This window comes from Apis cerana, linkage group LG12, assembly GCF_029169275.1.
Source record: "Apis cerana isolate GH-2021 linkage group LG12, AcerK_1.0, whole genome shotgun sequence".
NCBI lineage: Eukaryota > Metazoa > Arthropoda > Insecta > Hymenoptera > Apidae > Apis > Apis cerana.
Genome location: NC_083863.1, coordinates 9632214 through 9659692, shown reverse-complemented (window position 1 = coordinate 9659692; position 27479 = coordinate 9632214). Strand labels below are relative to the sequence as shown.

Here is a 27479-nt window from a genome sequence, read left to right as displayed (position 1 = left end):
CCTTCCACAATGGGCAACCGCGGTTGTTGTTGTTACCTGTCCGTACCCGTGGAAATCCTACCCCCTCGAACTCGCCTCCCTTCTTCTTGTTCGCCAACTTGTACACCGCGTAACAACGCGCCGCGTCTCCACTTCCGCTCCCGCTCGCGATTGTCGCCAACGGTCCGGGCGCCCGTGTCGCCCTCCCGAACCTTGTCCGCTTCACGTTCCCTGACAAATCGATTTAGATTCGCTCGGGAGAAATGGCGGAACACGAGCGCGGAACCTCGTCGAGCGAGGGATCGTCTTCCGTTTGGTTCGGGATTACCTCCTCTCTCTCTCTCTCCTCTCCTCTCCTCGTGTAATTGCTCGGATAATGTTAGTAGCGGGCTTGTTAGCGATGCGTCGTTTGAAATACGATTGTGCAGGGAGGTAGTGATTTATATCTCGTTTGTGTTCCCGTGCTTTTATGCTTCGGTATTATATACCACACGATTGACATCACGTTTCGTCGTACGACGTTCCATCTATATATATATATCTAGGTGTATTTTTCTTTCGAGGATCGAAGATTAAAAAATAAGAGAAGGAGGGTTCAAAAACGATAAATTGCATCGCGAGTTCGTTTGCCGATCGATCGATGGGAAAGGAAAGGATTCGTCCCCCTGCACGCGACGATTTCGCTGTGAGGCGCAACCACGGTCCCCGGTTGATGTGTATCGGTCCCCGCGCGCGCCGCATATTACCATTACAATGCTTTACAACGCGGTATCGGCCAAGATCTCGCATGGACGACCCGGCTACCGGCTACACACCGTTTCGTGTCCCCGTGAAAAACCTTATCGGCACAGAGTAGGTGGTTTACGTGCTGTACCTTCTTCGATGGAAGAAGTTTCGTGGTACGCCAACCGCGTTGTCTAATTTATTCGACGATCTGATCGGGAAGTTTATTCAAATTTTCCGGCGTCGTTGCGCATTTTCATATCGTCTCGACATCTCTCTCCCGTCATATTTCCAACTTTCTCCTCGTCTCTCCGCTCTCGGTCGAATTTCTCGATCCCCCCGAGGACCGTCCGAGGGGAGGAGAAAGGGATAAATTTCTCAAGAAGATTTCCAACCAATGTTTCCTATAATTGTGAGTTTACGTTCCATCGAGAGGAGTTGGCGCGATTGTATTTTAAAACGGCGTGTATTGGCCAGATGTATTCGAAGAGCGGCAACGCTCGAGACCACGAGTGTTGTTGGCACGATGCAACACGGAGGGGCGTCGAGAGTCGTAGAGCGTTGTCGCTGCGACACCTAGCTCGGCCACCTATCCATGCATTATGCATCTAATGTTAGTTACATGAGGATATACGGAGGCGCTAGGCGCCCATCTTCCCAGGCCTCTCTCAGTTTATAAGATCGGACACCGACGTCACCTGCCTGTCGTCAAAGGCTTTCCCTCCTCCGTCCACCCTCGCTTCAGCCCAGAATTTCGAACATCTGACGAATACTGGTTCGTCGTTTAAGCTCCCTCTCGACAAACCTCTCGATTATTTTCCGCATTCCTCGATCAAGGTTAAAGCGCAAAGTGCGAACCGTTTAAATTATTAGGAAAATCGCGACTCTCTAAAGATCGATCTCGATACGATTAATTAACATAGTGCGCGGCGTATAAGGAAGGGTAGACGCGTGAAATCTGGTTTTCCGCGATTTTCCGCCGTCTCGATTAATGCTGCGCCACGTTTTCGCTCCATCTATCCGACAACCCATCGAGGAGACCTCTTGCGTTAGTTAATGCTGTCCCCCGTGTTGCCGACTATTGAAGAGTTCTAATTGGTTTTCATTAGCGATAATTAACGAGGTTGACGCGGCCACGTTCGTCCAATTTAACGTCCAAACACCGGTCCGATTTGTCAATTTTCCCAATCTGATTCCTGCATTACTCGATATAACGCGCGTAAATCGCACGACATCGGGTGACACGGTCTGCATTAGGCGACTGGTCTCCGATTTCCCCGCTGTTTCCCCCTCCCCCTCCCCTTGGCTTAGTACCTTAGATCCTCTAGCGGTATCTGGAATTTGCCTGCGCCTAGTTTATCGTGTAACCTGGCCGTCTAACCAACTACCTACACGTATCTTATTCATTTAAAAAAAGGAGAAATTGGGGAAACGCTTTTTCCATCCTCTGGATCTGGATCCAATTTTTAATTAAAAAAAATTAGAAATTGAACGACAGGGTTGAAGAGAACATCGATGAAATTTCGAACGAACCGGGCTGGTAACCCATTACCTAGTTCGAGAGAAGCAGCCGAGATTAATTACCGGTATCTTATTCGCGAGCTCCATTAGATCGTACGTAAGAATCACGTGATAGCGTAACGGAGGGAAACCGAGTAGGCGATGGAGAGTCCGTAAGCGTAATGTAATCAGGATTGCGCCTACCTTCGCCTATCCTGTACGGTGGGAAAGAGAGAGAAAGAGAGAGAGAGAAAGAGAGAGAGAGAGGGAATTCATTTGCATATTAATCTATATAATTAACTGCGGCTAACTAATCGCTCGCGTTTAATTAACGCGCTGCTGTGTGCCTCCGCTGTTCGCTCCCCCTGCCCCTTGTTGTTGTTGCTGCTTCTGCTGCTGCTTTTGTTCCTGTTGCACGGCAAGTCGAGTTGCATTTGTTCGAGGGCGGCGAACGCCACGTTACCAAGTGTCGTTAACTCGTACACCTCCTGATTGTACCACGTTCATCCTCCCCCTCCTCCCTCCTCGACCTCGTGTTCGTCGACTCTTTTGCTTCGCGCGGCCGTGCAATACGCCAACTCTCGTAATTTTTTTCCCTTCATCAATTTTTCACAACTGCACGGCAATAATATCGCGACACGGTAGAGCTACGCCGTGTCGTTATTCGGTGTGTAAACACCGGGCGAAGAAAAACAAAGTTTTCGCGATGGAATGGAAAATAAATATAAACAGAAACCTTAAACCGCTCGGAGCGAGAGCTGTAACGTGATCGCGGCGCGCGCAGGTGTTGGCCGCCTGGTAGCTTGTAAACACACTCGACGACATTCGTCGCGTCGAGACCGCAGAAAGAAAATTTTAAAGGTCGCGTCGCCCCTTTATTCTCCGTCTCGTCTTCCTCGGTGCCGTACGTATCCGTCTTTCGTTCTCCGGCCTTCGTGGCGTGGCGTGGCGTGGCGAGGCGTGGCGTGGCCGCCGGCCAGAATATCCTCCGCTAAGAATCGTAATAACCAACGAGCCGAGTCCTTGTTTATGAAACTCGGCGTTACAACGTCGCATCCCGCGACGTGGTCGGTATATTTCGCGACGGAACCGTCTCGTGAATATTTATTACGCGGCCTCGCTCGAAACGTGAAATAGGACGATATCGGTTCATCAAAGCCTCGCCTCGTGGAGAGGCTCCTCCAGCTTGAGGAAGGGAGGCGGTGAAGTCGTCGGGTTGGACGATCGCGTATCGATCCGGGTACGTCGTTTGCGAAATCGCGAAAGGAAGGATCGTCGTTGAAGCGTCGGGTTGCCGAAATTCCGGCAGAAGAGCCGTGACAGGATTTCGAAGCAGATAGGGTGAGTAATCAATTGTTTTAATCTTAAATAGTATACGCGTCATACGGAAGAATCTTATGATCTTGGATTTCTTCCAAGATGGATAAATAATTCGCGCGGAGTTTTCAATATTTAACTCATTATAGTAACGAGTGAGATATATATGTATATACATGTACGTGTCGAATCGAGACAAGTTTCTTTCATCCGTTCATTCCGCGTATCTTTTAACTTTCGTTGGCACAAGAAAGTCGAGGTGGGAACGGTTACTTTCGATGATCGTTAAATTACCACGCGTTTATCGTTGTTGATAAGTCGTAGCGTCGCGACACGGACGGTCGTGATCGTCGGATTTGCGTGCCGTCTATTATAAAACCGGTTATCGCGAAACGGCAGAGGGAAAGAGAGAGACAGAGAGAAAGGAGGAGAAATCGAGTGGAGGTGACGTATGGAAAATCCCCGCGGAGTCGAGAGCAATTAAAAAAATGCTCTTTTTTCCCCCTCCTTTTTTCTCGAGCTTTGGATCGCCGCGTTAAAAGCCGTGCCGTCGCGTACCGGATGATCAAATTTATACCGGAGGTAATCGGTCGGACTCACTTTCGCGATAATCCTTCAACGCGCTTAAAACGTATTTTACGGCCGCCCCACCTCGACACGGCGTTCATTAAATCACGATGCAATTACATTCTTCGAGCCGTGCGCGTTATTGTGCCTCGTGATTCGCCTTAGTGCGCGAACCATTAAACGGGACGCGTGTTTAAAAGCGAATGAAACGGCATACGCCTGTTAATTATACGATTATGCGAGGAGACATGAGCGAACGACCCGTGGATTCCAACGATTCCGGTATCTCGTTTCGCATACCGTGCTAATCATTTTCTTTTTCCTTTTTTTTCCTTTTTAAAGGCGTGGCCGGACGCTTCGTCGTCCATACGATCGAAAAATCGATAATCGACGCGTAAACGTCGAGGATTCGCGCGTACGTTCGCGCGAGGGAAATGAAAAAAAATTTTCGCCCCGTCTTCGCGATTATTTCGTTCTTTACGAGCACGGGTTTGGCGCGTATCGTTGCACTATGAGTGAGGGGGGAGGAGGGAGAGGAAATATATATATATATATACACACATATATATAAAAATGTTACGTAAAAGAGTTGGCGCGTTATGTAAACGCGGAGGTCGTTAGAAACGCGCGAACAATGCAACGATTGACCGGTATAATAAGCTCGTTTGTTATCGGATCGGAATCGTGACACGGATGTCCACCACTAATTCCTCTAGTTCGCTCGTTTACGCGCTCGTTTCGCACGACAAGCAAAATGTATACTCGCTCACGATCTCGCGGGAACGCTAATCCTTCTTTAATTCCTTTATAATTGTATACGTATGCCGGTATCAGAGATCTCTCGGAGGGGAAATGTTCCCGATCGTAAAGCGTTATTTTTTTTTTTTTTTTTTACGTTTCATTTTATTTTTTCCCTTTTACAATCTGCGATTTGTAATAGACGTTTCGCGACGTTTAAACTGGATTAAAGGTCTCGCGAAATATTTTGATTTACGATCGGCTCGTTAAGTTATCGCCGGAAGACCGGCTCCAACAAATTCTTCTCTTTTCTCAAACTTTTTTTCTTTTTTTTTTTTTTTTCACGAAACGTCTGTATTTATTTTCCAACATTTATTCGTTCACTGTCATCCTTTAGAGACATTCGTCTACTACTCGTCCAAGTTCTTGACTTTCAAATAATATTCGCCTCTCGTTGAGAAACCCTCTCGTTACATAATTAGTCCGATGGTGATTAAGGGGATTACACACGTAACACAGGGAAAATTGCATCCGTGTAATCTCTCCACCTTTTTCTTTTTTTCTTTTTTCTTTTTTACGCGGTATTAAATCAATGGTACTTGGCGTTTTAAGTAAGCAGGGACTTGTGGGAATACGACTGATGAGGTGATTACAGGCTAATTCGCGCTACAGGCCGCGAATTTTCACCGCGTATCATTGTGCAACGGTCGTAAAATTATAAGGAAGACTAGCACCGATCTCATCGGTCGTAATGTTCTCGTTGCCTTCGGATCGTAAAACAACATCGTTTCTGTGTGCCACTGCTCCCATACCGTTTGCCAATTCTCTTTCGCAATTGATACACGGACGATTCGCCGAGGAATCGTCGAGGAATTTGCTTGGAAAAATATTAAACGTTTCGTTTACTCGCTCGTCCGGTAACCGATAATTAAAAATCCAGGAATTTTTTAAGGGCGTTGTAAAACGGCGGAAGCGTTTTCGTTATATTCGGGGAAAATGGAATCGACGTTTCACGACTACGCACGTTTAACGACTCGTATTGTCCAAGTTTTTAATCCTTTTACGAGCGTTACGTAAAACTGTTCTTTTCCGTGTCGTTTACTCGCTTCCCTCGTTAACCACGTACATGATCGAAACGTAAGACCGTAGACGTTCCCTCGTATCATCGAATCGGGATTATTATCGTTTCATCAGACTCGACATCATCTGAAATACAATTAATCGAAACGTTCGTTTCCTCGAACCAAAGTAAAACTTATCTTGGCTCGTATTACGTAAAACGAGGAAAAGCAATGGGAATTATTCTCGGTTTTCAAATGACCATGCATCGTCTCTCGTTCATTTCGATCGACGATTCTTCCCCGATTTCGCTTTTCACGTGCAATTTTCAACCTTGGAGCCAACTCGAAGGAGATTTATTAGCTATCGGTACAGTGAATGCAACGACTGGAGGAATAGCTGTTTCGTGGCAGGGGAGGGGCGTTCTGACAAACGTTCTGCTACGTATCGTTCGAACGAGTAATTAAATTGATTGACCGTCCCGCGACTGTACACTTTGGACTGTCCTCTGTGAAGCGTGGGTCGAGCGCACAAAAGGGCCGAGGGGCTTAATGCCGCCATTACCGATGCTGATGAGTCCCCTTCGTTACGCGGTAACCCGTAAATCTCGAGCAATCTCCGCTCTCGCCTCTCCTTCTCGAGAATCCTTTGTGTCCGGCTCGACGAAGCTAGCTAGCTCCACTTATTGTTCCATCTCGGAATCGCTCTCCCTCGCGTTGAAATCGTCGACAGAGCAACCGGTCGAATTAATCGCGGAACGGGGAAACGATGCGAGAGCAGCGATAATAAAATATCTGTGACGTGAAAATACGAGATGCTCCGCGCATATTTTACGCGTCATCAGTGGCGCGATATTACCAGAGGATGAGCCTTAGAATTGAAATATCCAGAGTTGCATCCCTTCGGCGAGGGGAAAAGAGAAAAGAAACAAACGCGTCTTTTCTCTCCTGTTCTCTCGAGGAATCGTCCCACGATTTAAACGAATAACTTTTTCCTTCGAAACGCTGTTATTTCCTCCCCTCTCGTCCGGGGCGCGCGTTTTATCAATCGAGATGGATTTAATCGGGCGGGGCACTCGCGATTTTTATAATTCTCCAGGTCGAGGATTATGGCAGATCGGTAAGGAAGGCCGGGCTAATTAGATCGGCGATAATCGGCGTTGCGAGAAATTGAATGTATCGGGCGATTACGCGTGGGCCGAACCGCCACTTTGGGCCAATAAACGACATGGATTCGTGACTCGGGGATGTTCGTTTACGAGGCTCGATTCGGCATTAAAGGCAATAACGCCCACGCTCTCGGTATCCGCCTCGGCCCGCGGTGGTCGCCGGCATTCAAGAAAGATTGCGCCTTAAAAGGAACCAGCCGTGTCTTTATCCGTGCTATTTCTCCGTTCGAAGAAAGAAGAAATTGCGAAAGCGAGCCAACCGACTTTACACCCCGCCGAGGGGGTAAAATGTATCCATCGCTTGGCTCGATTTTTTCGAAGAACTCGAGGAGGTTCGAGCAAGGTTCACGCGAGATTAAGGAAAAAAAGGAAAAAGTCGCGGATTCGAGAGCGTATCTGTACACGGTATACAGAGGAGAAGAATTTTTGCCCGCGGCCTGTTCGCGAGGCTCGGTTGTGAGGCGCGAAAGGCAGGACGAGGATGACCTACGACCCTTTAACGAGATGCGATCTCGTGGCTCGTTAAGGATTCGCCGGAGAATAGGCAAAAACCTACGTGGATTCGTTACGTGTCGAGTGTGAGAACGAAAGGGGAAGAATTACAATCGTTTCTTGTGTACGCAACTTTTTCCCCGTGCGTATCTATCGGAAAATTTGAAAGTAGTTTTAAAAATAGTTTTTCCAACGCGATGATATTGAAGATATCGAGGATTAGATGGTTAGAAGATCGCTCGAATTGTTATTTTACTTGGAGAAGGAGAAATGGTGGGTAAATAGATATGAATAATGGGAGGGATAGGAAGGTGGCGCGAGAGGCGCAAGTACATATCGGGAAGGCCGGGGAGGGAGGCTAAGAAAAACTCGATCTTGCACCGGCTGTGACTCGCATGCGTGGATCGTGGACCGCGATATACACGTATTTATCCAGCTTAGGGATCGAATGCTATCGGTCGGGTCCGAGGCGGTTAAGGCCAAGGTAATTGCATTGTACGCGGTTGTTCTTTCAAACGCCAATCACCGGCGACAAAACGTTCGTCGCGGCGAGGCGAATCGCGTTTGCGGCCTGACGGCGCCGCTCTTAAACCCGATCTCCTCCCCGTCTCCCTCGCCGCGTCCCGCTTTATCCGCCCGTCCCACCGCTTCTGTACGTATCCGATCCACCGTTGCGAAATTCCTCCACAACTTCCTCCTTCCTTTTCCAATTTCACGTTCGTCGGGAAGGAGGGAAATTTTTCAACCGACCGCTCACCCTCCTCGATCCACGCTTACGAATATGGTTAAAAACCGATCAAAAACGATTTACAACCCGATAAACCATCCCGCCGAGTCTCGATTTCGAGTCGTAACCACGAAAATGTTAACTCTCGCTTCCGCCCAGCGAGTTTATGTTTTGGAGAACGTACGCCGGGCAAGAGGTTGGGAAAAATTTCTTCCGACTTCGCCTCTCTCTCTCTCTCTCTGTCGAGCAGGAGCCAGGTACGGAGTCGTGTTGCGTTTTGAGAGGGAAAGGGGAGAGGAGGCGGTACGACAATCACGTAATGCGCGGAAACGCGCGAGTGATTCGATCGGCAGACCAATTCCTTCAATTTCCCCTCTTCCAATTCAATCAGGCGTTATCCGTTGCGAGGATTTTAGAGCGAGCGCAGGCCAGTTTCCATAAAACGAAGATACACCTATTTTCCACGGCCGGATGCTCGTAAACCATTCGAAAATAACCGTATACATAGGCGCGTATACTGTGCTTCTTCTCAATTTTCGAGCAATATTCTCGTTGCTCGCCTTTGAATTCGATGCAACAGCAGGATCGGTTAAAGTGATTTAAGAGCGGGACGAGAGGAAGGTGATCGATTCTCGAGAGAGTCGATCATCGATCGTCGAAATTTCATTCTGTTTCTTTTTTCTTTCTTTCTTTCCCTCGAACGTGGTCTCGATTGATTTGTCGCGATCGATAGGAGAGGGGGCACGATATAAGAACCTGTAAGAAGCGTAGGCGGCTGGCGAGCCGCATCGACGTTACTTAACCACTTAGGTTACTTACGGCCTGTGCTGTTATTGTCGTACGTGGTGGTGCTAATAGATCGGCGGCTTCCATTTCTTCGCCAATAATAAATTATCAAGCCTATCCGGCCGCGTGTCGTAAGCCTCGAGTAGGCTCGTGCCACCCAACCGTGCGACAACTCGATCGACGTTTGATAGCCCTTCTATCTATCGAGCGAGCGAAACGAGTAAGCGCACCTCGTAAGCCATGAAATTGTATATTCTTCGCGAGCAGGATTGCGAGCAATGAGAATTTACAGATTCCTCGTAAATCCGAGCTTGCGTATACGGATGTAACATTTTTAATAAATAGCGAGAGAAGAGAGACATGGAAGAAGTGTATCGTTTTACGGTTGACTCTCTACGGTCGAGGGATCGGTGGCAGTTTTCATCGATCATCGAGAGGCAACCCTTGCGGAAGACGGGCACGCTCTCGAGGGGCTTTGATCCTTTCACTGTCCACGATGCTCGCCTCTCTGTTTAGAAATAAAAAATTGATTTCTTTCCTTTTCTTTTTTCTTCTTCTCTTCTTTTTTTTCTCGCCATCGTGGAACAGAAGCGTCACGAGCGCGAGCAGGCGGCGAACAGTCGTAACCCGGGCTCGGCTTCGACTTCCTCCTTTCGACTCGCGGGAGAAAGTCATTGTTGTTCGCGGTTTCAATGAAGTTTTAAGTAACCGACCCCGGCTCGCTCGGGTAATAATATCGTCGTATACGGCGCCAAGACGCATTGTTACACCAACGCGACGCTGCTGGGTGAGGTGGGTGTGCATTGTTTCACGGAAACGCGGAGAAAAAAGTTGCACCCCGCCGCCCGTCCGAATCCGTTCGATCCTCGCTGTACAACCACCTTTTTTTTTCCCACGATCCGTCTAATCACGATGTGGAGCGTGAAAAGATAAAGGGGGGAAAATATCGAGCGCGTGATAAATAAGGCAAATTGTCCAGCTCTCTTCTTCTCTCGTTTCGCTCTCCTCTTCGCCCCCCTCCCCCAACCTCGACGAATCATCGCGAAATTACACGTATCCGTGCGATTGCGCGCGATACGTCTCGTTAAAATATCTCGTGCTCGATTCGCATACTCGTCTCGGAGAACGGCGCCGCCACCGATCTTTATGCGCGATTAAGCGAACGGCGACCGTTTTTTTTTTTTATTTTATTTTTGTTTTTTCCCTGGACGAGAGTTAAGATGTCGTTCGAGAGGAACCGTGACGAGCCTCTCTCTCTCTCTATCTCTCGATATTCCACTTTCGCGATCGCGTGGAAGGACAGGTTTCGCCCGATGATATTTAAACGTCAAAAGGAGGCCGCGAGAAACGTCAAAACGTATGTAAATGATGTTGTAAATGGGATCGCATCGCCGCTACTCTCCACGCTTGTAACGGAGGGTAAGAGTATATTTATCATCGTCTTGTTTCGACCAAGCACAACGTTAAACTTCTCTTACGGCCATTATTATAACATTATTCTGATTATTTTTTACCGTTGTCATGGCCGATCACCCGCGATCGTAAAACCTTACGCGCGAATAATGAATTTTGGCCCCCGTTTTCGGCCAAACATCCATTTACATATATATATATATATCGGTGAAAACTCGTCGTTGATCTGTTAAGCGATCAATCCTCTTGTTTTTCTTTTCTCGTTTATACGGTTTATACGAGGTTTCGAGGATTTTTTACGATTGGCCAAGAAGCGGTTCTCGTCATAAATGCTCGTCTCATCCACGACGAAACATTTGGCTCCGTAGTCGACTCGATAAAATTCTAATGCCCGATCAAAGCGGGTTTCGATCCTTGAATCGAACAACTGTTTTACTCTTCGATTCTTCGCGAAGTCTACGAAGTATCGCACTCGGTATTTCATCGATCCTTCCCTCGATCCGCTCGAATCGTCCTCTCTGTACGAGGATCGAAATTTTTGCGAGCGAGGGGACGTCTAATTCCCATCCAGGATGGGCAATCTCGTTGCTGCGGACGGAGTATCGTTTCGAGTTACGATCGTCTCGCGATTTAACACGAGCCCGATCGTGATTTTAACATTTATTTCGAGCACGTTCCGCTGGTGTAATCGAAGGAAACTCGTGCAGTTTAATACACCTACGGTCACGTACACACCGAGTCTGACAACACGTGCCGTGTTCTACTTGCATGATCCGTCGCGATCGCGCGAGATCTGCATTTAATCGCGACGTTGGCTTTTACTCTTTTCCTTTTTCTTTTCTTCCCTCGTCGCACAACTCGAAAGGAAGAGGAGAAGAAGCTGAAAAATTCGGCTTCGAGCTCGAAATTTGATCAACGGGAGGAGAGAGGATCTTTTTCCTTTTTTTCAATTCATCGATTCGAGCAAACACGCGGCGCTAATCAGCCGTCAAAACGGTGGTAATAACTGGAGCGGCAAAGAGAGCAGGCAATTATTATTAATTACAGCGTGCAGCCGGGGGAAGATTGACAGGTTCCATATTTAAACTGAAATCCCTCCCCCCTTCTCATCGTTATGTAATCGCGCGAGCCAGCTTCCACTCACACACATACACACACGTGCTACGACACGCTGACAACACGTGCCACACTTGCGCCGCATGATTTGCGTTACGTGCAGGCGCAAAGATTTGCCTTTTCAGTGTATACGCGTATACATGGAGAGGTGTATACGGGCCACTCCGTGGTTGCTCTCCCTCGCTTTCGTGTCTGCAAATAGGAGGCCGCCTCAAACTTTCACCCGGCGTGCCAGGGGAAAAAATCCCCGTGGTAGTGGGGATCGAGAATTCCCGTAAAAATCTTCTTTTTTCCCTTTTTCTCTCTTTCTCGATGGACGAAGGAGAGAAAGAAGGGGAGGGGCAAGGGTAATCTGAGCTATTTAATATTTTTTATTCGTTCGTTACTCGTGGCTATGATTTTAACATACCCTTCCCCCAAATTAATTACCTTTTCTCCATCCGGCTGGCGCATTTCGCGTTTCGAAATTTGTAATTAAGTCGGGCCGGCACGCGTACGTACGCTCGAGTCGTCGTCGTCTAATTGCCCGTCCCTCCTCTTCCTTTCGTGCTCGAAATAAGTCGATGTGTAACGCAACCGCAGTTAGACAATTGGCCAACGATTGTACCTCTGCGCGCTAAATTCTCCTTTACTTCGCCAGAGAATCGTTCCTCCCTTCTCCCTTCAATTCTCCCTCCAGCTACGGCGTGCAACGACACGCTTTAATTATCACACTTGACGACGAGGCGCGTGCGAGTCCACTCCGATCTTTCGCGAGAAACTTGTTAAAATTTGACCAAGAGAAGTACGTTCGAACGGTTTGTTATCGTTCCCATCCAACAATTGCTCGGTTGGACGGCGTTAATTACGATTACGGATAACGAGGAAAAGGAGAAAAAGAAGAAAAGAACCTGTGCGTGAACTGATACGGAGAATGGTGTTGCGCATAGAGGATTTGGAGATCGTTTCGAGGAATCCCTACATCTATTACCGTGATACGCGATTACATTCCCTCCTTATTGCTCCTTATCACCCGCATCCTACGATTTACAATCCTTAGGGAGGGGGATCCCTTTTCTCTGTTCGTTTTACGAGGGAAGAGAGTTTGCGACGAGAAAGGAACGGTGCCGTTTTCTTTTCATCTTTCAACTTTTAATACCGTCTGATTTATCACGGTGTCCTCGTGGGCGGGTGGGTCCGCGGGGAAAGGAAAGAGAGGATCGTGCGGTTTGCTCGATCGGAGGAGGAAAGAAGAAGGTGGCGCGACACGGCGCGTTCGTGAACGGTATTTCGAAAACGTGACGCGCCACGGCTTTTCGTTCGAGACAGCGATATATAGGGAAGGAAGGAGGAGGAACAATTCGCTTCCGCGAACGAATTCCTCGGTCTCCCGCGCGAGAGGAGATTCGCGCGAGACACGGCGGCGGATCGTTACGAGAGATGATGCTGCCAGCCTCGCGTGAATCATCGTGGTGTGCGTGCGTGTGTGTACACGTCAGGCGGATAGCGGTAGTGTGCTCGGCCGAGAATAAACACGGAGAATATTGGTATAATATGTAGATCTAAGCGTGTACGTGGGTTGTCGGTAATGCCCTCGTAAATCAAGCCCCCCATTGTTTTCCCTCATTGAACAACGAGCCGTGGCTCGCCGCACGGTAGTCTCCTCGCATTCCATATTTCTGTTCGAGGGGAGTCGACCCAGGCCGCAACCGATTTCACGGGATTGTTCGCGAAAATCGATCGTCCACGCGTCGATTAATCCTTGATTCACGGTGTTCAATTGATGGACGTCCAAGAGATACGGCCCTCCTCGTGTTTGCAGTCCTGGAGAAAAGAATCGAGTTCATCAACGAGCTTTTCTCTCTCTCCTCCAAGATGCGAGAGATTTACGACATTTCACGCGTATATATAAATATATGTGCATGTGCACACGTAGGTGTGCGATCGGGACATCGGTTTGAACAATCGAAAACGCGGAGAATGTTGGGAAGGAGATTGGGGGCGAGATCGGATTAACGGGGATTGCCCTTTCGAAGCCGGGTGTCCGTGGGGCTCTCTCGGTAATCAGCCCGGTTCCACGATTAATGTTATAAATATTCCGCTAATGCCCGTTCCGTTACGCAACCGTTTCACCTCCTTATTGCCATAGCAGCTGCATATGGAGAACGGCCACTCTCGCCGCTACTCTCATTCGTCGATGATTTCACGATGACGTTACTTGCCTCGAACCAGCCCCGCCTGGCCTCGCCCCCGCGAGGGGCTGACGAGAGGAGACGAGTATCTTCACTTTTACTCGCTTCTCTCTCTCTCTCGAACGCTTGGTTAATAAAAATTTTCCTTTTCCAAGGGTTTCCTTTTTCTCTCATAGAAAAGGTGGAAGAGGAGGAGGAGGAGGAGGAGAGTTGGTTTACATTTCGGATATAATAATATCATGTATAACGCGATCCTCGCGTGAAATTGAATTTTATCGATTTTCAAACTCGGGAATAAGAGACGAGCGAGCGTGCCTCCCGATATCCACCGGATCGAGAGTGGTTATAATCGATTTGTCGTGGAGCAGGAGCGGCGTGTGCTATATTTGGATCGTTAATATCCGTGTCCAAAGGAGCCGATTCAATTTCAAGCCGCCGCAATCTCGCCGCATTACGGAAAATAGGGAGAAATCTAGCGGCGAAAGTAAACGTAACATCGGCAGCGAGGTTACTGTTGCAACTGGCCACGCAATAATGCAATATAATAATAATAATAATAATAATAACAACAACAACAACAATAATAATAATAAGAGGATAATAATCGGTGCGTCGAAGAATGGAACGCAATGGCGCGCGTATTTTTACACCCCGATGCCTTATCCATTCCCGTGGAAGGACGATCGTTTTCCGTTTAAAACTTGAAGACACAGAATGAATCTGATAAATTGGACGGGTCTCCAGATGAGATCGATCAATTTGATTGTTGCGTTCGTTACGTAAAGGAAGCTGTTTACCTAATTTCTGATGTTTTTACTTAATTTTATAGGAGAGGGGAGGGGATTGCGCAACTACGTATTCCTCCTCGTATCGAGATAATAATAGTCGAGGTAGACGGTCCCGAGATGTTGCGCCTCGTAAAAGATAACACTCGATTTTCTTTACCTATCGACGCTCGTACAAGCTTTCGGATCTCGAGTTTACGTAAGATTTCTAAGAGATCCGCGGTGTCATAAATGTAAAATGTGTACACCGTTTCGATCGTGAGTGAACGTAAGAGAAAGCGAGAAGAGGATGGGCCGGGAAAGAAAATTCGAACAACTATTCGATTTACCGGGTTAAAATCGGCGCGAACCTTGCCTCGCAAATGTTCGATCTGCTCGATAGAAAAATTTACGCAATCTCTCTCTCTCTCTATATATATATGTATATGTATATATGTATTTCTCTCGTTTCGGAATTCGCTTCGGAGAAGCGATTTAGCGTTGACACCGGCGACCGCCGAGATGCCATCTTAATTATTCCACGAGGGGCCTATCACCGTTCCAGGCCGACCTTTTCTTTCTTTCGTTTCCACTCGAAATGACTGGTATAATTGATCCATTAGAGCGCCCCTGCTGTTTCCTGGCCGCCGCTACGCCGCCGTGCCGCTTAATCGTGTCGCAGAATGCAATTCCGCGAGGTGTTCGCATCGATTCGCGTCGGCGCCGCCGGAAAATTGCGCCCGACACAATCGCGTTTCCATCGCGTTCATACTCGAGATCGTGACGAGAGCGCGGTCGAACGCGCTCCGACGACGACGTTTTTCCGGATAAAAAGGGAGGAAAATATCGCCTAGTCGTAAAACTAAACGGAATGCGCCGTTGCAATTTTTATACTCGTTACGCTGATCGAGCGATAAAAAATTTTATACCGCGTTGGATGTATGGATGTCTAACGGAAGTCGGTTTATCGGTTGCTTTTATCGAAATACCTTTTGTCCCGGTAAAAAGTTTCTTTCTGCCTCTACCTCTGTAAAAAGATGGACATTCGTCTTTGATCGAATTTTAATGCGATATTGGAACACGCACGGTTCAGAGTGGTGAATGCGTGTACGTATATATATATGTATATATATATATATATATATATATATATATATATATGTACGCTTGCAGTATATAAGTAAAATTGGAATCACGGATTTTCGTAGGACACGACGAAATCGAAATCGTAACCTCCTTCCTTCCATTGTTCTCCCCGGCTAATTTTCTGCCAGGAGCAATTTGGTCGTTTCCCAAGAGGGCCCATTACGATTGGTATATAATAGCGTCTCATCAACCGGCTGACCGCCTATCACCTTTACCTTCGTTTTGTCTAATTACAGGTCACGTTTATTGTTTCAGGATGAGAGCGAGCTCTCGAGCAAGCGGTGGGCCAGCGCGCCCCGCCGCCCGGACAGCCCCTGCGTCCTGGGGGCACCAACGTCTAGGGAGGTACGTCGGCTTTTCTTACATTCCTCCTCTCCCCTCCCCTTTTATTACTATTCATTTTACGTTCCCTCGAGCGAACAATAACACGACAAATCGATGACAAAATAAATAGACGATTTATATTAAATTCGCCTAGCTAAATAACCCGTGAATCGTAATTGACAGAAAACGTTCATCGCGATGATTTCATTCGAATCGACTACGAGGTTGCTATATAAGTCTCATTTTTTTCTTTTGCCTTCCTCCATCCTCCATCTCGAGGATCAGAAATTTCCTCGAATCTGATACGTCGACTCATCGCGCAGCTAATTACCTACCCCTCCCCGCGCTCCTATTCTCTCTCGCGCCAGCGTATACCTACGCGACCTTCTCTCGGCGTTGCCATTAACGCCGAGTTCGTAGCCACGTCGTGTAGCCTCCTCGATCTTCCCACGGCACGGTGCGTCCGTCCAATTTTTTTCCACTCCGCTCTCCGCTTTCCGGTATCTCCATTTGTTTACGCGGCTGGAGAAGGAGGAGGGAGAGGTCGGTGGATCACGATGGACGGTATCGAAACGCGGGCGGGAAGCGCGTGTCGATTGGCCGCGAATGGAAACCCGCTCGGCTCCGCTCGCTACGTGATGGCACCCGAATCGTGATGCCGGCCTCGTGTGTCGGCAACAACACCGTATCGTATACTTATGTATACACATATATATATATATATGTGCGTGTGTGGGCTACTAATAGGGCTACGTCAGGGTTGTTAGCAAGAACCGCGGTATGTCGGCACGTCACTCCCGGAAGGACGATTAGCGGCGTGCAATCGCGAGTCGAGGTGTCGATTTAGGTACAAGGTGATCGTACAAGGACTTGGAGCGCGCCAATGAACCTCGCTCAGGGATACCTCGACGCTTTCTTGCGCCAATTTCGTTCGTCCCTTTTTTCTCCACCCCCTCTCTCTCTCTCTCTCTCCCTCAATTGGAAACTGGAGGATTTCTTCAGCTTTTTCATCCAAGATTCTATTTATCGATACAATGCGATTCTCACTCGAGCTTCCTCCTCCTCCTCCTCCTCTTAACTCCTACTAACTCCACGACCCGCGGCGTGGAACGTATTAACCTCTCTCCTGCAGCGAGGAGGAGAGGCCTGGGGCGAGGTAAGGGTGGAATTTAACGAGTCCTCGAATCAAAGGGAATTATTTCCGTTGATCTAAAGCGTCGTTACGTCGGGATGGAGGAAAATCGCCTCGGGGTTGGATTACTGGGGGGGTGGAAAGGAGTGGAGGAGGAAGGATCGCGAGAGAGAATATCGATAGCTGCGGCGCGCAATAAGCGCAAAGGAGGATGATGGCCTTACGACTCGTTCGTACGGGCGCCACCCACAGGGTCGGGGCTGTGTGATGGGTGTGACTGGTGTTGGTATTCGCGATGCATATGTCGGTGGCGCGGAGAATACGAGACCGCCTTCCCGCGAAAGATAGTGATAGGAGTGGTGGTGGTGTTTGACCGGGGGCTACGCGTCCGTCTAATCGGTGGCTCGTAAATGCGCGGTCGTGATTAGACTGGGAGACAATGGCCCGTAGCGCGCGTATCGCATTGTGCGTTTTTTGAACGCGTCCACTGCGATGCCATTTATTTGCATACCGGCATAAGTTGGGAGCCTCGTCGTCCGTGGTTGTCGTGGCCGGGAACTCGGTAACAGTAATCGTTTGAAACGGGCTGTCGCGTACCATCTGCCGCGGCGACAACGTTTCTAAACCCGTGCTTGTCGTACATACGTAGCGGAGGCCCCGTAGTGAATGTCTCGCGTTAAATCCTTGTTGCCTGAGAAATCGCGATTTGATGGTGAATGCCTGGCCTGTCGTCGAGGTAGCAGTAAAACTGTGGCTTCTTCTTCTTCCTCCTCCTCCTCCCCCTCCTTCTCTTCTTCTTCTCGTGAAAGGCGGCATCCAGGCCAGCCGTGCGTGGAATATGCTCGCGCCCGATACACCTGTGTACACCGAGCGGCCAAGATTCCGGTATCTCGAGTTTAGAGATTGGAGAGGAGGGAAAGAAAGAAAGAAAGAAAGAAAACTCGTTTCGGTCGATCGATCGATTCGATTCGCTTCTCATTAACGATTCTTTCGTTCCGTTTCGTTATTCCCCGTGTCCGAGTGAGGGGTCAATGGTGGTCGTGGCCAAGGTATATTTACCTTGTCGTAACCGCGCGGCGTTGGATCGGGTACAGTTCAATTCCGTTACGTGGACGTAGCCGCGGGCTTCCCACGCCAATTAAACATGACTCATTAACGGGCAGAAGCCGGTAGCTGGAGGATCGATGCCTGGGCCGAGGCCGGCCAACCCTTCTATACAACTCGGCGCGGCCAATCGGAACTATCCGTCCTCCGCCGCGCGATATTAACCAGGTAAACTCGATCCTCGAGTTGCCACGAACGATTCCTCGCCCGATCCTCTCCCTCGTTCGAGATTTTAATCAACGAACGAACGAACGTTGGAACGTTTTTAATTTTACTTTCTATCCCGCGAAGAAATTTCGCGCGATAAAGGTTCCGCGGCGGGTCGAGTGTCCAGGATTTTTCCACGGAAAGCTCGGAGATTCGCAGATAGCAGCGCTCACCTTTGCGCTCCAAGGAATTTCTGTCAACGGGAAGAAAATAACGGTACGTAAAACTAGTAACAATACCCGTCCCCCCTTGCGGCTGCCGTGCCGTGCACGTATTATGCGAGCATTAACCGTTCAACGATGCCGTGGTCTTCTGCCCAAGTGTACGAGAACATCGGTGTCGAACGGGGCCCCTCCAACCGCGGACAAGAGCCGAAGGGGCGGAAGGGGGTGAATTATTGCCCCAAGATTTCGCGATCGCTTCCGATAGTCGTGGATTCCACGTGGAATAGTGGACGGCCGCTGGTCGCCTCGTCGCCTCTGGTAGCCGTGGAATCTTTCGTCGTTTGATTGCTTGTCGGATTTTCCTTGCCCGATCCCAGCCGGACGATAGGGGATACGCTCGTTAGAGATACGTTGATGCTCGAATATATTGCCGGATTCGAGTGATTTAACGACTGTACACAGGTACAGGTCCGATAAAACCGACACGTGGTGACGGTGGAGGTGGCGGTGGTAGTCGAACAACGTTTGTACCCTCTTCTACCGGTGTCTGTGCTAGGATGCCGTGGGATTTTTGGTCGAACCGCGAACACGGGATCCTCGAGTGTTAATTAAGATTGGTTCTTAAGATGGAGATATTACAAGTGGAGGGGGGGAAGGAGAAAGGGAACGTCGTTCTCGTCGATGATTCCGAACTCGAAGGAAAAGTAATTCTGGTCACGCGATCGTGATACACGTATAACGTAAGCGTCGGGGACGAAGTTGGAATTTAACGGAAATATGGAAACTGGGACAGGTGCAGAGGTAGGGGATAGACGTTTCACGGTCCACGATCGCTCTTCCAATGCTCTACCCACTCTCGTCTCGTCGATTTCTAATTTCTATCGAATCTGGGTAAACGGGCGAACGAAACCGCCCACGCGATCCCTCGTGCATCGCGTGCACACACGTCGAGTTCTTGTTCCTCCCAAGTTTATCGATCGGTGGATACAATTCGTCATCCGAACCGCGGTTGAATAACTCGGTTTCCAATTAGAAGGGAAAACGAAGCGGTGGCGACGCGCGTACGTATCGATCGAATGTATCTCCACGGATCCGGTATGGAACGTCGTCGATCGTTGGGAACGTGGGCTGGGCCGGGCTACCTCCCAGTCAGTCGAGTGGACACTCCCGGATCTCGAGGCTTCTCTCCGAACAAGGTGTCGTCACCGCTCGCTCCTCTCCGTCCGCGTGCTCTTCTCCGAATTACGTAACCTTCGAGCGTACGTACGTGCGCGCGTTGCCTGGCCTCGCAGCTAGTCTCTCTCGCAACAACCGTACCCACCGCTCTTCAAAATCCGTACCTTTCCTTTACTCTCGCCTGTTTCCTTTCCAATAGCCGCCTCTTTCTTTCCTTTCTTTCCTTACCCTAACCGAAGTCGTCCACTCCGATAGAGGGTTATTCTCTTGACCGAGGGTGAAAGTCGAATCGAAAGAAAGAGGCGGGAGAAGATTTTTGGGGAACAGAGAGTCACGTACCGCACCTTCGTCACGAATAACGAATAAACGAAGGTACGTATCTCGTTGCGTTCTCTAAATCGACGGACGTCGGTGCATCTGCCGGCCATTCAGGCCTTTGTCTCCCGCTACGTGGGCGTCGCGGAATATCTATTGTCGGCGCGGCCGCTGTGCGCTCCCCGGCGAGGCGCGCTTCGAAAGCGTTTGCGCACGATGCATCATCCGACCAGCATGCCGGCCTCTCGATAACGGGAAGGGTAATACGTTGGACGGACGTGTGAAACGTAAACTGCCGTTTCCAATTCTGATCCGATCCATCGACGAGGATCGAGATTCGACGGATTGAAAGAAACGAGCAAGAGACGATCGACGTGATTCTTCTCGAAGAATTTCGGAATATATACGCGTGTGTACGCTCTTTCGAAACGAGAGAATCTTTCGAGAAACGTTGATTCCCGGAGGAAAGAGAGTCACGAAATATTTTGGAATTCGAAGGAGGTCTATATCAGTTTTTTAGAGGCCTCCGCGTTTTCGCCAATGGCATTTTAATCGATGTCGAAGTCGAACAGCTGGGAAAAGGAGGGGCTCCTCTCTCCCCCGACGCTCCTCGCCGGAGCATTCTTCCTCGCGCATTCGACTCGTTTCGCTGCGAGTCTTTCACGAGTCTTACGAATTTACATGTCGACCATTTGCAGCAACGAGCCGAGGTGTGGCCACACCGATGCTGTCGCACGCTCCTCTGTCTGCGCCCGTGCGTCTGTGCACGTTTTTTCGCTCAGAGGAATATCGACGAGTCGATGGATGTTTCAAAAGGCGGAACGAACGCGCCGAGGTTAATAAGAATATAGCATCGAGACAAAGGAAAAATTGACGGCGACGATCAAATTGCGCTCGTCTTTCCTCCTCGATTCTCTCGAGCTTAAGTCACGCGAGGAGAGATTCCTAGAAAACTTCATGGTCACGTCCACTCAAAAACTTGCGTGGTCACATTCTCCATTCAGACGCTAATTTCAAGTGCTCTTCAGTCACACCCAACTTTCTATCCTCTAATCAAACATTTTTCACTCTCGCGCCTATAAAATCTCACGAACTTGACTGTAAAATATTCATCTCTCCTATTAAGTAAAGGAAACGAACGTGAGATGGAAGATTACATTTCTTCTTCTTTTTCCCCTTCGCGCAGTTCGATCTCGACGTATAATAATACTCGATTCGAGGCATCGCGAGAATCGTCCCATCCGTTTTGGAAATGAAAACTCGAGGGGATAAATTCGAGATCCCCCAGGTCGATTCGTCCCGGTTAGCGCTCGTTACCACGAGGAAGAGGAAGGATGGTGGCGGGCATAAAACGGGCTCCACGATTTTTTCACGCCCCGCGAAATATGTCGAGTCAGTCGCTTGCAGCCTGTTGCAGTCGCTCGCAGTCGTAACATCTGCCGCCGCTGATTGTCGAGAGTACCGTACGAGCTAAGCCGCGAACGGATAGAAGGCGCCGCGAGTGTTGACCGCGTGTCATCTTCTTTCATTGCCTCGGCTTTTATTGCGTTTCCTCGCTAAATCACGCGCCACCTTGCGCGCAAGCCTCGAGTCTCTTGTCTCTCGACGGTTCAACGATCTGTATCTTTCCTTCTCGAACGAGCAGAGGAGGAGGATTCGAAACTGAGAAAATTCGATTCGATTCCCAATCGAACGAATTATCGACGATTAGCGAGCGATTGCGACGGGGAAATGGAACGAGATAGAGGAGAAAGAAGGAAAATACAGACGCGCTCCAACGTTACGCGACATCGTGGAGGCATAATAATTACGATAATTTATCTCGAGTAATCTGGCGTGTCTCGTGAAAAGAGACGACGAGTAAATAACGTAACATTCCAATTAGAGAAACGGAGAGGGAGGGAGAGAAAAGAGAGAACGCGGGTAACCGGTTTCACAATTTCCATCGGCCGATCTTTATATACATCATCGTCTTAACGAGACTCGAGCTCGAGCGAATCCAAGAATTCGCCTTCTTATACATCGACCGGTAATCGTTCCTTGTTCGGTACTTTTCTTCTCTCTCTCTCTCTCTCTCGAAACTGTACCGATCGATGTGCCACGACGAATCGAACGTGATTTATTATCCGTCATCGGGCGACGGCGGTACCCCCCGCGTGGCGAACACGCGTCATTGCACTCGTCTCGTTGGAAGAAACGAGTCGCTCCCGGCGGCTCTCCGGATTTACATGGAGCGGTGCGCCGCTTAGAAATCGGCACGGTTACGCACAGGTGGTTCTATTTATACGATCGTGTCCGCACTTTCAGTCTCGTTCCTTCGAAGCCAACCTCTCCTCTCCAGTTACATCGCTAACACCTTCCAACCAACGACGACGGATGTCGAGAGTTTGGTGGTGGTGTTATTGCGAATTTGCGTAACGCAGCCGTATCGTTCCTCCTTTTTCCCGTTTTCGTTTTTCGATCCAGCTTGTTGCAAAATTTTGATAGATGGTCGGTTGTTCGAGGTGTTGCCGCGAGGTGGATATTTTACGCTCGGTGAGTTGGAAAAATTGGGAAACGACGAGTGACGAGATAGGAAAAGAATGCTGGATACAACTCACTTTTACTCTCAATTTCGCACGGTTCCGAATTTTACGAGCCTGTTCGTATCTTGAGAGACGAAGAAAGACTTTGATCCGATCGGCTACGCGCGAAAACCCTGTTGTTTCTCGTTTTTCGAATCGATCCCGAATCTTCGAAATCCCAAGCGTGCCACCTCTCCGTCCATCGATTAATCACCGAACGGGCGATTAACCGTCCTCTGTAATTAAATATCTTCGTTCGATTAAACGTGGATAGCCGTGGATCTCCGATTCCCGTGTGTTTATCCGACCTCGGCGCGGCCGACGGATCTGGACAAACCTGCAATTACCTCGAATCCTCTCCGACGATCGATCCTCAAATTAGGTGATCGACAGTTCCGCACGCTCGAGGAACAGTGGTATTCTCCGCTATTCCCTGTCTAGTTTGCCTACCCTCGTTTCCTTTCAAGCCTCCTCTCTCCAATCCCGACCGAGGATATTCAAATACCCTCGATATTTCGGAAAGAAAGGAGATGAACGTTCGCGTCAAATATTTTTTGATCAATCAAGTTTTACTCGACGAACTGGTAGAAGAAAGGAAGGAAGGAAGGAAGGAAAGAAGGAGGCCATAGTAGAGTTCGGTTTCTATTTGGAGAAAACACGCGAGGCTTTCTATCTTTCATAATCCCCTCTCCCTATATATATATATCTCTCTCTACGAAGCCAACCATATTTCTCATCACGAATTTCTTCATCAGAGCCACGAAAACTGTCACCGACTTATTTCCTTTCCGATTGAAAACGATCGAACGCGCGGAAGAGGAGCCGTCTCCTCTGAGATGATTCGCGCGAAGGATCATTCGACGTAGGCGGTAAGTCTACCCGTCCATCCATCTAATTTCCTTCTTCCTTTCTCGATCCTGGATCGTGGCCGTCGTTCCACCTCTGCTACGCTTTTAATTGAGCCCCGATCGGCACGCTATCATTCGGATCTAAGCGATCCGATGGCAATGACCCGATGGCGACCACGTAATGATCACGTAACGATCGGCCACCGCTCGTTAGATGAGATAACGAACCGCGCGATATCCGAGTTTGGCCCGAGTCTGTGTTTCTACAGGGAGGGGGAATCGTAGAAGGGTAGAAGGATCCGCTTGCCGTCACCTGTTTCCCACCTAGATCCTATCTCCTCGAGAGCTTCCGATCCGATCTCCTTCTCTTTCTTCTGTGTCTGAAACGTTCTTGAGGGGAGAGGGAAATCGATCCCCTCGACGATGAGATAAAAGAACCGATCGAGGCCTCCGCGATCCTCGAAATCGTTAATTAACCGAGGCGATCGGATCGGTTATTTGTCAATATCTGCGCCGATTATTTCCGATATATCGGATGAACGATGCTATTTTTCACTTGCGTCGATCCCGTCCCCTTCATCCGGATGGGCAGTTTTCAGAAGAAAATTGACCGTACTCGTTTTATTTATCGATTTTTTTTAAATAATTAATTTCTTTCAGTTCTTCTTTTTTTTGATGTAAGCAGCGTGTGCTACTTATTTATCTCGATGGACTCCATTATCGGTATAATGGAACGAAGGAGGAATCGTAAAAACGACGAATCGTGATCGAGCATGATCGAGAAGGAGGAGGAGGAAGAAGGGAGTTGATTATCGGTGGCCAAGTTCCATCCGGTTCGCGGTAGCACCGAGATGGGAACAATTTCTAAATCTCTAAATTACAGATGGACGTTTACTATCGAAAGAAAGGCACTTAATTTGTAGGACGGGCCGGTGTTATAAAAGAGAACCGTTCGTTCGTTAAAACGTTCCCGAACCGGTGCCTGCGTGCCTCGTAAATAAAAGGGGAACCGGAGGTCGAGCACATATCCCGCCCTTGTTCCTATGATTATAGCAACTCTCTCCACTTGTTTCACGACTCGTCGTTTCTTCCAAGTACTTTGCCAATCGTTGCACGGATATTCCTTGATTGGCGATTTTTTTCCTTTTCCTTTTTCTTTTTTTTCTCGACGACGAGCCCGTTGTCGACAAAAGCCGATCATTACGGCTAATTTATTCTCGTACACAGACGACGGAAGGATTACGGCGATTCTCGATACGCTTGCTCTCGAGTTTTCTCTTTTTTTTTTCTTCTTCTTTTCTTTCCTCCTCGAAAGAGAAGAAAATGGTAGAAAATTTCGTTCTTTCGAACGAGGAGGAGGCAGTTAAAAAGCTTTTCGACGAGAGGGACGTAACGCGAAAATTTTGCGCTTTATACTCGAGTTGGCGGAGTTTGGCAAAAGAAGCGTGGCGCTGTTGCTGTCGTTAACGGGACATCTCGATGGAAACAGTATTTTTATAGTAATGCCGCTGCAGAGTTGGACGAGCGTAGAGAAGGAGAAATAACGCGTTTGAAAACTCGATTTCTTACTCCGATTTTCTTTCTCTCCGCTCGCTTCGCTCGACAACAAGTTTTTCCTCCACGAGTTAACACGATCGACGTCTGTTCCCGTCCGACGATCGCCCGTTCGACAGCCGCTGCTATTAAGCATCGTGGTACGCGTGTACTTCAACCGCGCCGCTCCTCTCCCTCCAAACCTTTTAAAATAATATTACGGGACGAAGATCTCGAGTCTCGACTATTAGCCAGGCGACGATCGGGCTTGGATGTAAAATAAATATCGAGGCGATGTGGAATCCATTGGAATAAATAGGCGCATCACCCTCGGAACAATAAACTGAATATAATGCGGTGTAATCTCGACTTATCATCGAATTGATTTCCGCGTCGATCCCATCGTGGAAAGAAACGTGTCCAAAACGTTCGAATAATGTCCCTAATTTTTGATCCTCCTTTCCGTCCGATGATTCAATAGACGCGGTTTCTAAAGAACGAGCTAATCGACGATAAGTTGATCTATTATATATATTAAAAGAAAAGTTGTGGCACGCGTGCTGGAACTATCCGTTTCCTATCCGATTCTTGGATTATCGTATAATTGAATTCCTCGATGCCCGCCAAGTTTGAACTTATTATCGTCCTTACTGGCAGGACAGCGAGTAGAGAGACGCAATCGAATATCGAATGGATGTTGGCGAGGATCGCGGAAATTCGCAGATTGGAGGATTCGTTGGCGATGTCGGCGGCCGACAAAAGTCACGATCTTTAAACATTCTCGTACACCGAGTAGCAATAACGAGCCGATACTTCTTATTCGCGTGAGCTGTCTTTCTTTCTATCCCTCCCCCTGTGTCCCTCGCTCAAATGTCATTTCCAGTGCGGCACACGCTCATTGTCCGCACGCGGTGCTTCCTTATACAGGATCCCCAACTCTTTCTGCGCCGGCACCGACACCGACCGCCTGAAAAACGGCGATGCGTGGCCGTTTTAATCGGCTTTTCTCGGGATATCGCCGCCAACCTGCCGACGACCCGCACGATACCACCGGCGCCATATCTATATTCCGCCATTAGTTACCGCCGTATGGAAAAACCTTCGATCCTCCTTCCTCCTCCTCTCATCTCGCCCGAAAGCGCGCGTGTGGAGGATACCGCTTTACGTCCTCCTCCTCCTGCGATTAACCTTCTCGTAATCGTGACCAACGGATTTTCGTCTCGATCGAACGAGGAGACCGCTTCTCCACTGCAGTCCATCGGCACGTTTGAATGTCACCGAGTCGAACAGAAGACCGAGTTCTCCGGAAAAGATGGAAATGGAAGAAGGAAGGATTTGCCTTTTACCCGTGTCGAGATGTTTCGAGAGAGAAAGAGAGGGAGAGAAGCTTTCGAAGCGTTGCCTATCTTTTTTCCTTCCTCTCTCTCTCTCTTTCTGTTTCTCTCTCTGGAACGATACGTGTAATTACATTACTTTTAGAAGAGTAATCCTCTCTCGTTCGACTTTTGATTAGCGTTCTCCGGCCCCTGCCCAATTACCGATTACACGCCGCCTTGCGCCGCGTCTCGTGACGGCCGTAGACACGATAATTGGACGGATAATTCGGAAACGCCTAATCCCCGCGAGGACGCGTTTTCGTCGCGCGCAATTAATCAGCCATCGTCGCGTGACGTTATTCTATATTCCTGGTTGTAACGAGATTGTTCAAGAGTTCCCTCTCTCGATCAACCGCCTCGAAAACGGGGCATTTTTGGATTTCGTACATCAACTTGTTCTCTTGTTTCTCCTCTTCCTTCCTTCCTTTCTTCCCTTTCGTATCATATTTTATATCCCTGATGATAATCGTCCCGATGATATTTTTTAATTGCCCGCGTCGACCGTGTCAATATTAATACTCTTTTATCCTGCCACTTCGAAACGGCGCCATTAAACAACGGCCGGGTTCATTGATCATCGTTTCCTCGATGTCGCATCGTCCCTCGTCGCCCGATTTCTACGCCCTCCTCCTCCTCTCCCCCTCTTTTTTCCCGACTCGGTCGGCAACGGAAATCTATTTCCACAAGCGATATCCAGCGATGATATCGCTCAATCATCTCGGTGGAGGGGGATCGGCCTGATGGATCGACGGATGGCCACGTCGATTTATCAACCCGATATACATATACGCTCGTGTCCCTCCTCTCCTCGATCAAATGGATCGAGGCGTAATTTCTTTCACGAATGCGCATTACGTGCTCCGTACGATGCGCCCTGAGAACGAATATTCCTCGTTTATTCGCCCTATGTAACGTTATGGCCGAGAAAGAGAGAGAGAGAGACAGATTTGAATACGTTAATTCCTTTGATATCGCGTGTTGGGAGTTTTAAGGTTTCGAACGGTGAGCGATTTCGACTTATAAAAAGGAGAAGACTTGGCTCGCCCGATTTCACGGAGAATTTGCGATCT

General features: G+C 48.7%; 1 protein-coding gene across 5 annotated transcripts in view; it reads left to right on the top strand.

Moving 5' to 3' along the window:
* The window catches only part of LOC107998379 (Krueppel-like factor 3), a 237423-nt gene that overhangs the window by 59346 nt on the left and 150598 nt on the right, over window positions 1–27479 (top strand). For 4 of the 5 annotated variants that reach the window (XM_062083133.1, XM_028666985.2, XM_017057625.3 and 1 more), the window contains exon 3: window positions 15922–16011. The exons of the other annotated variant lie outside the window; for it this stretch is intronic. In XM_062083133.1, coding sequence (XP_061939117.1) covers window positions 15922–16011 — 90 coding nt within the window. The remainder of the gene's footprint in view (window positions 1–15921; window positions 16012–27479) is intronic. 5 annotated transcript variants of the gene reach the window in all.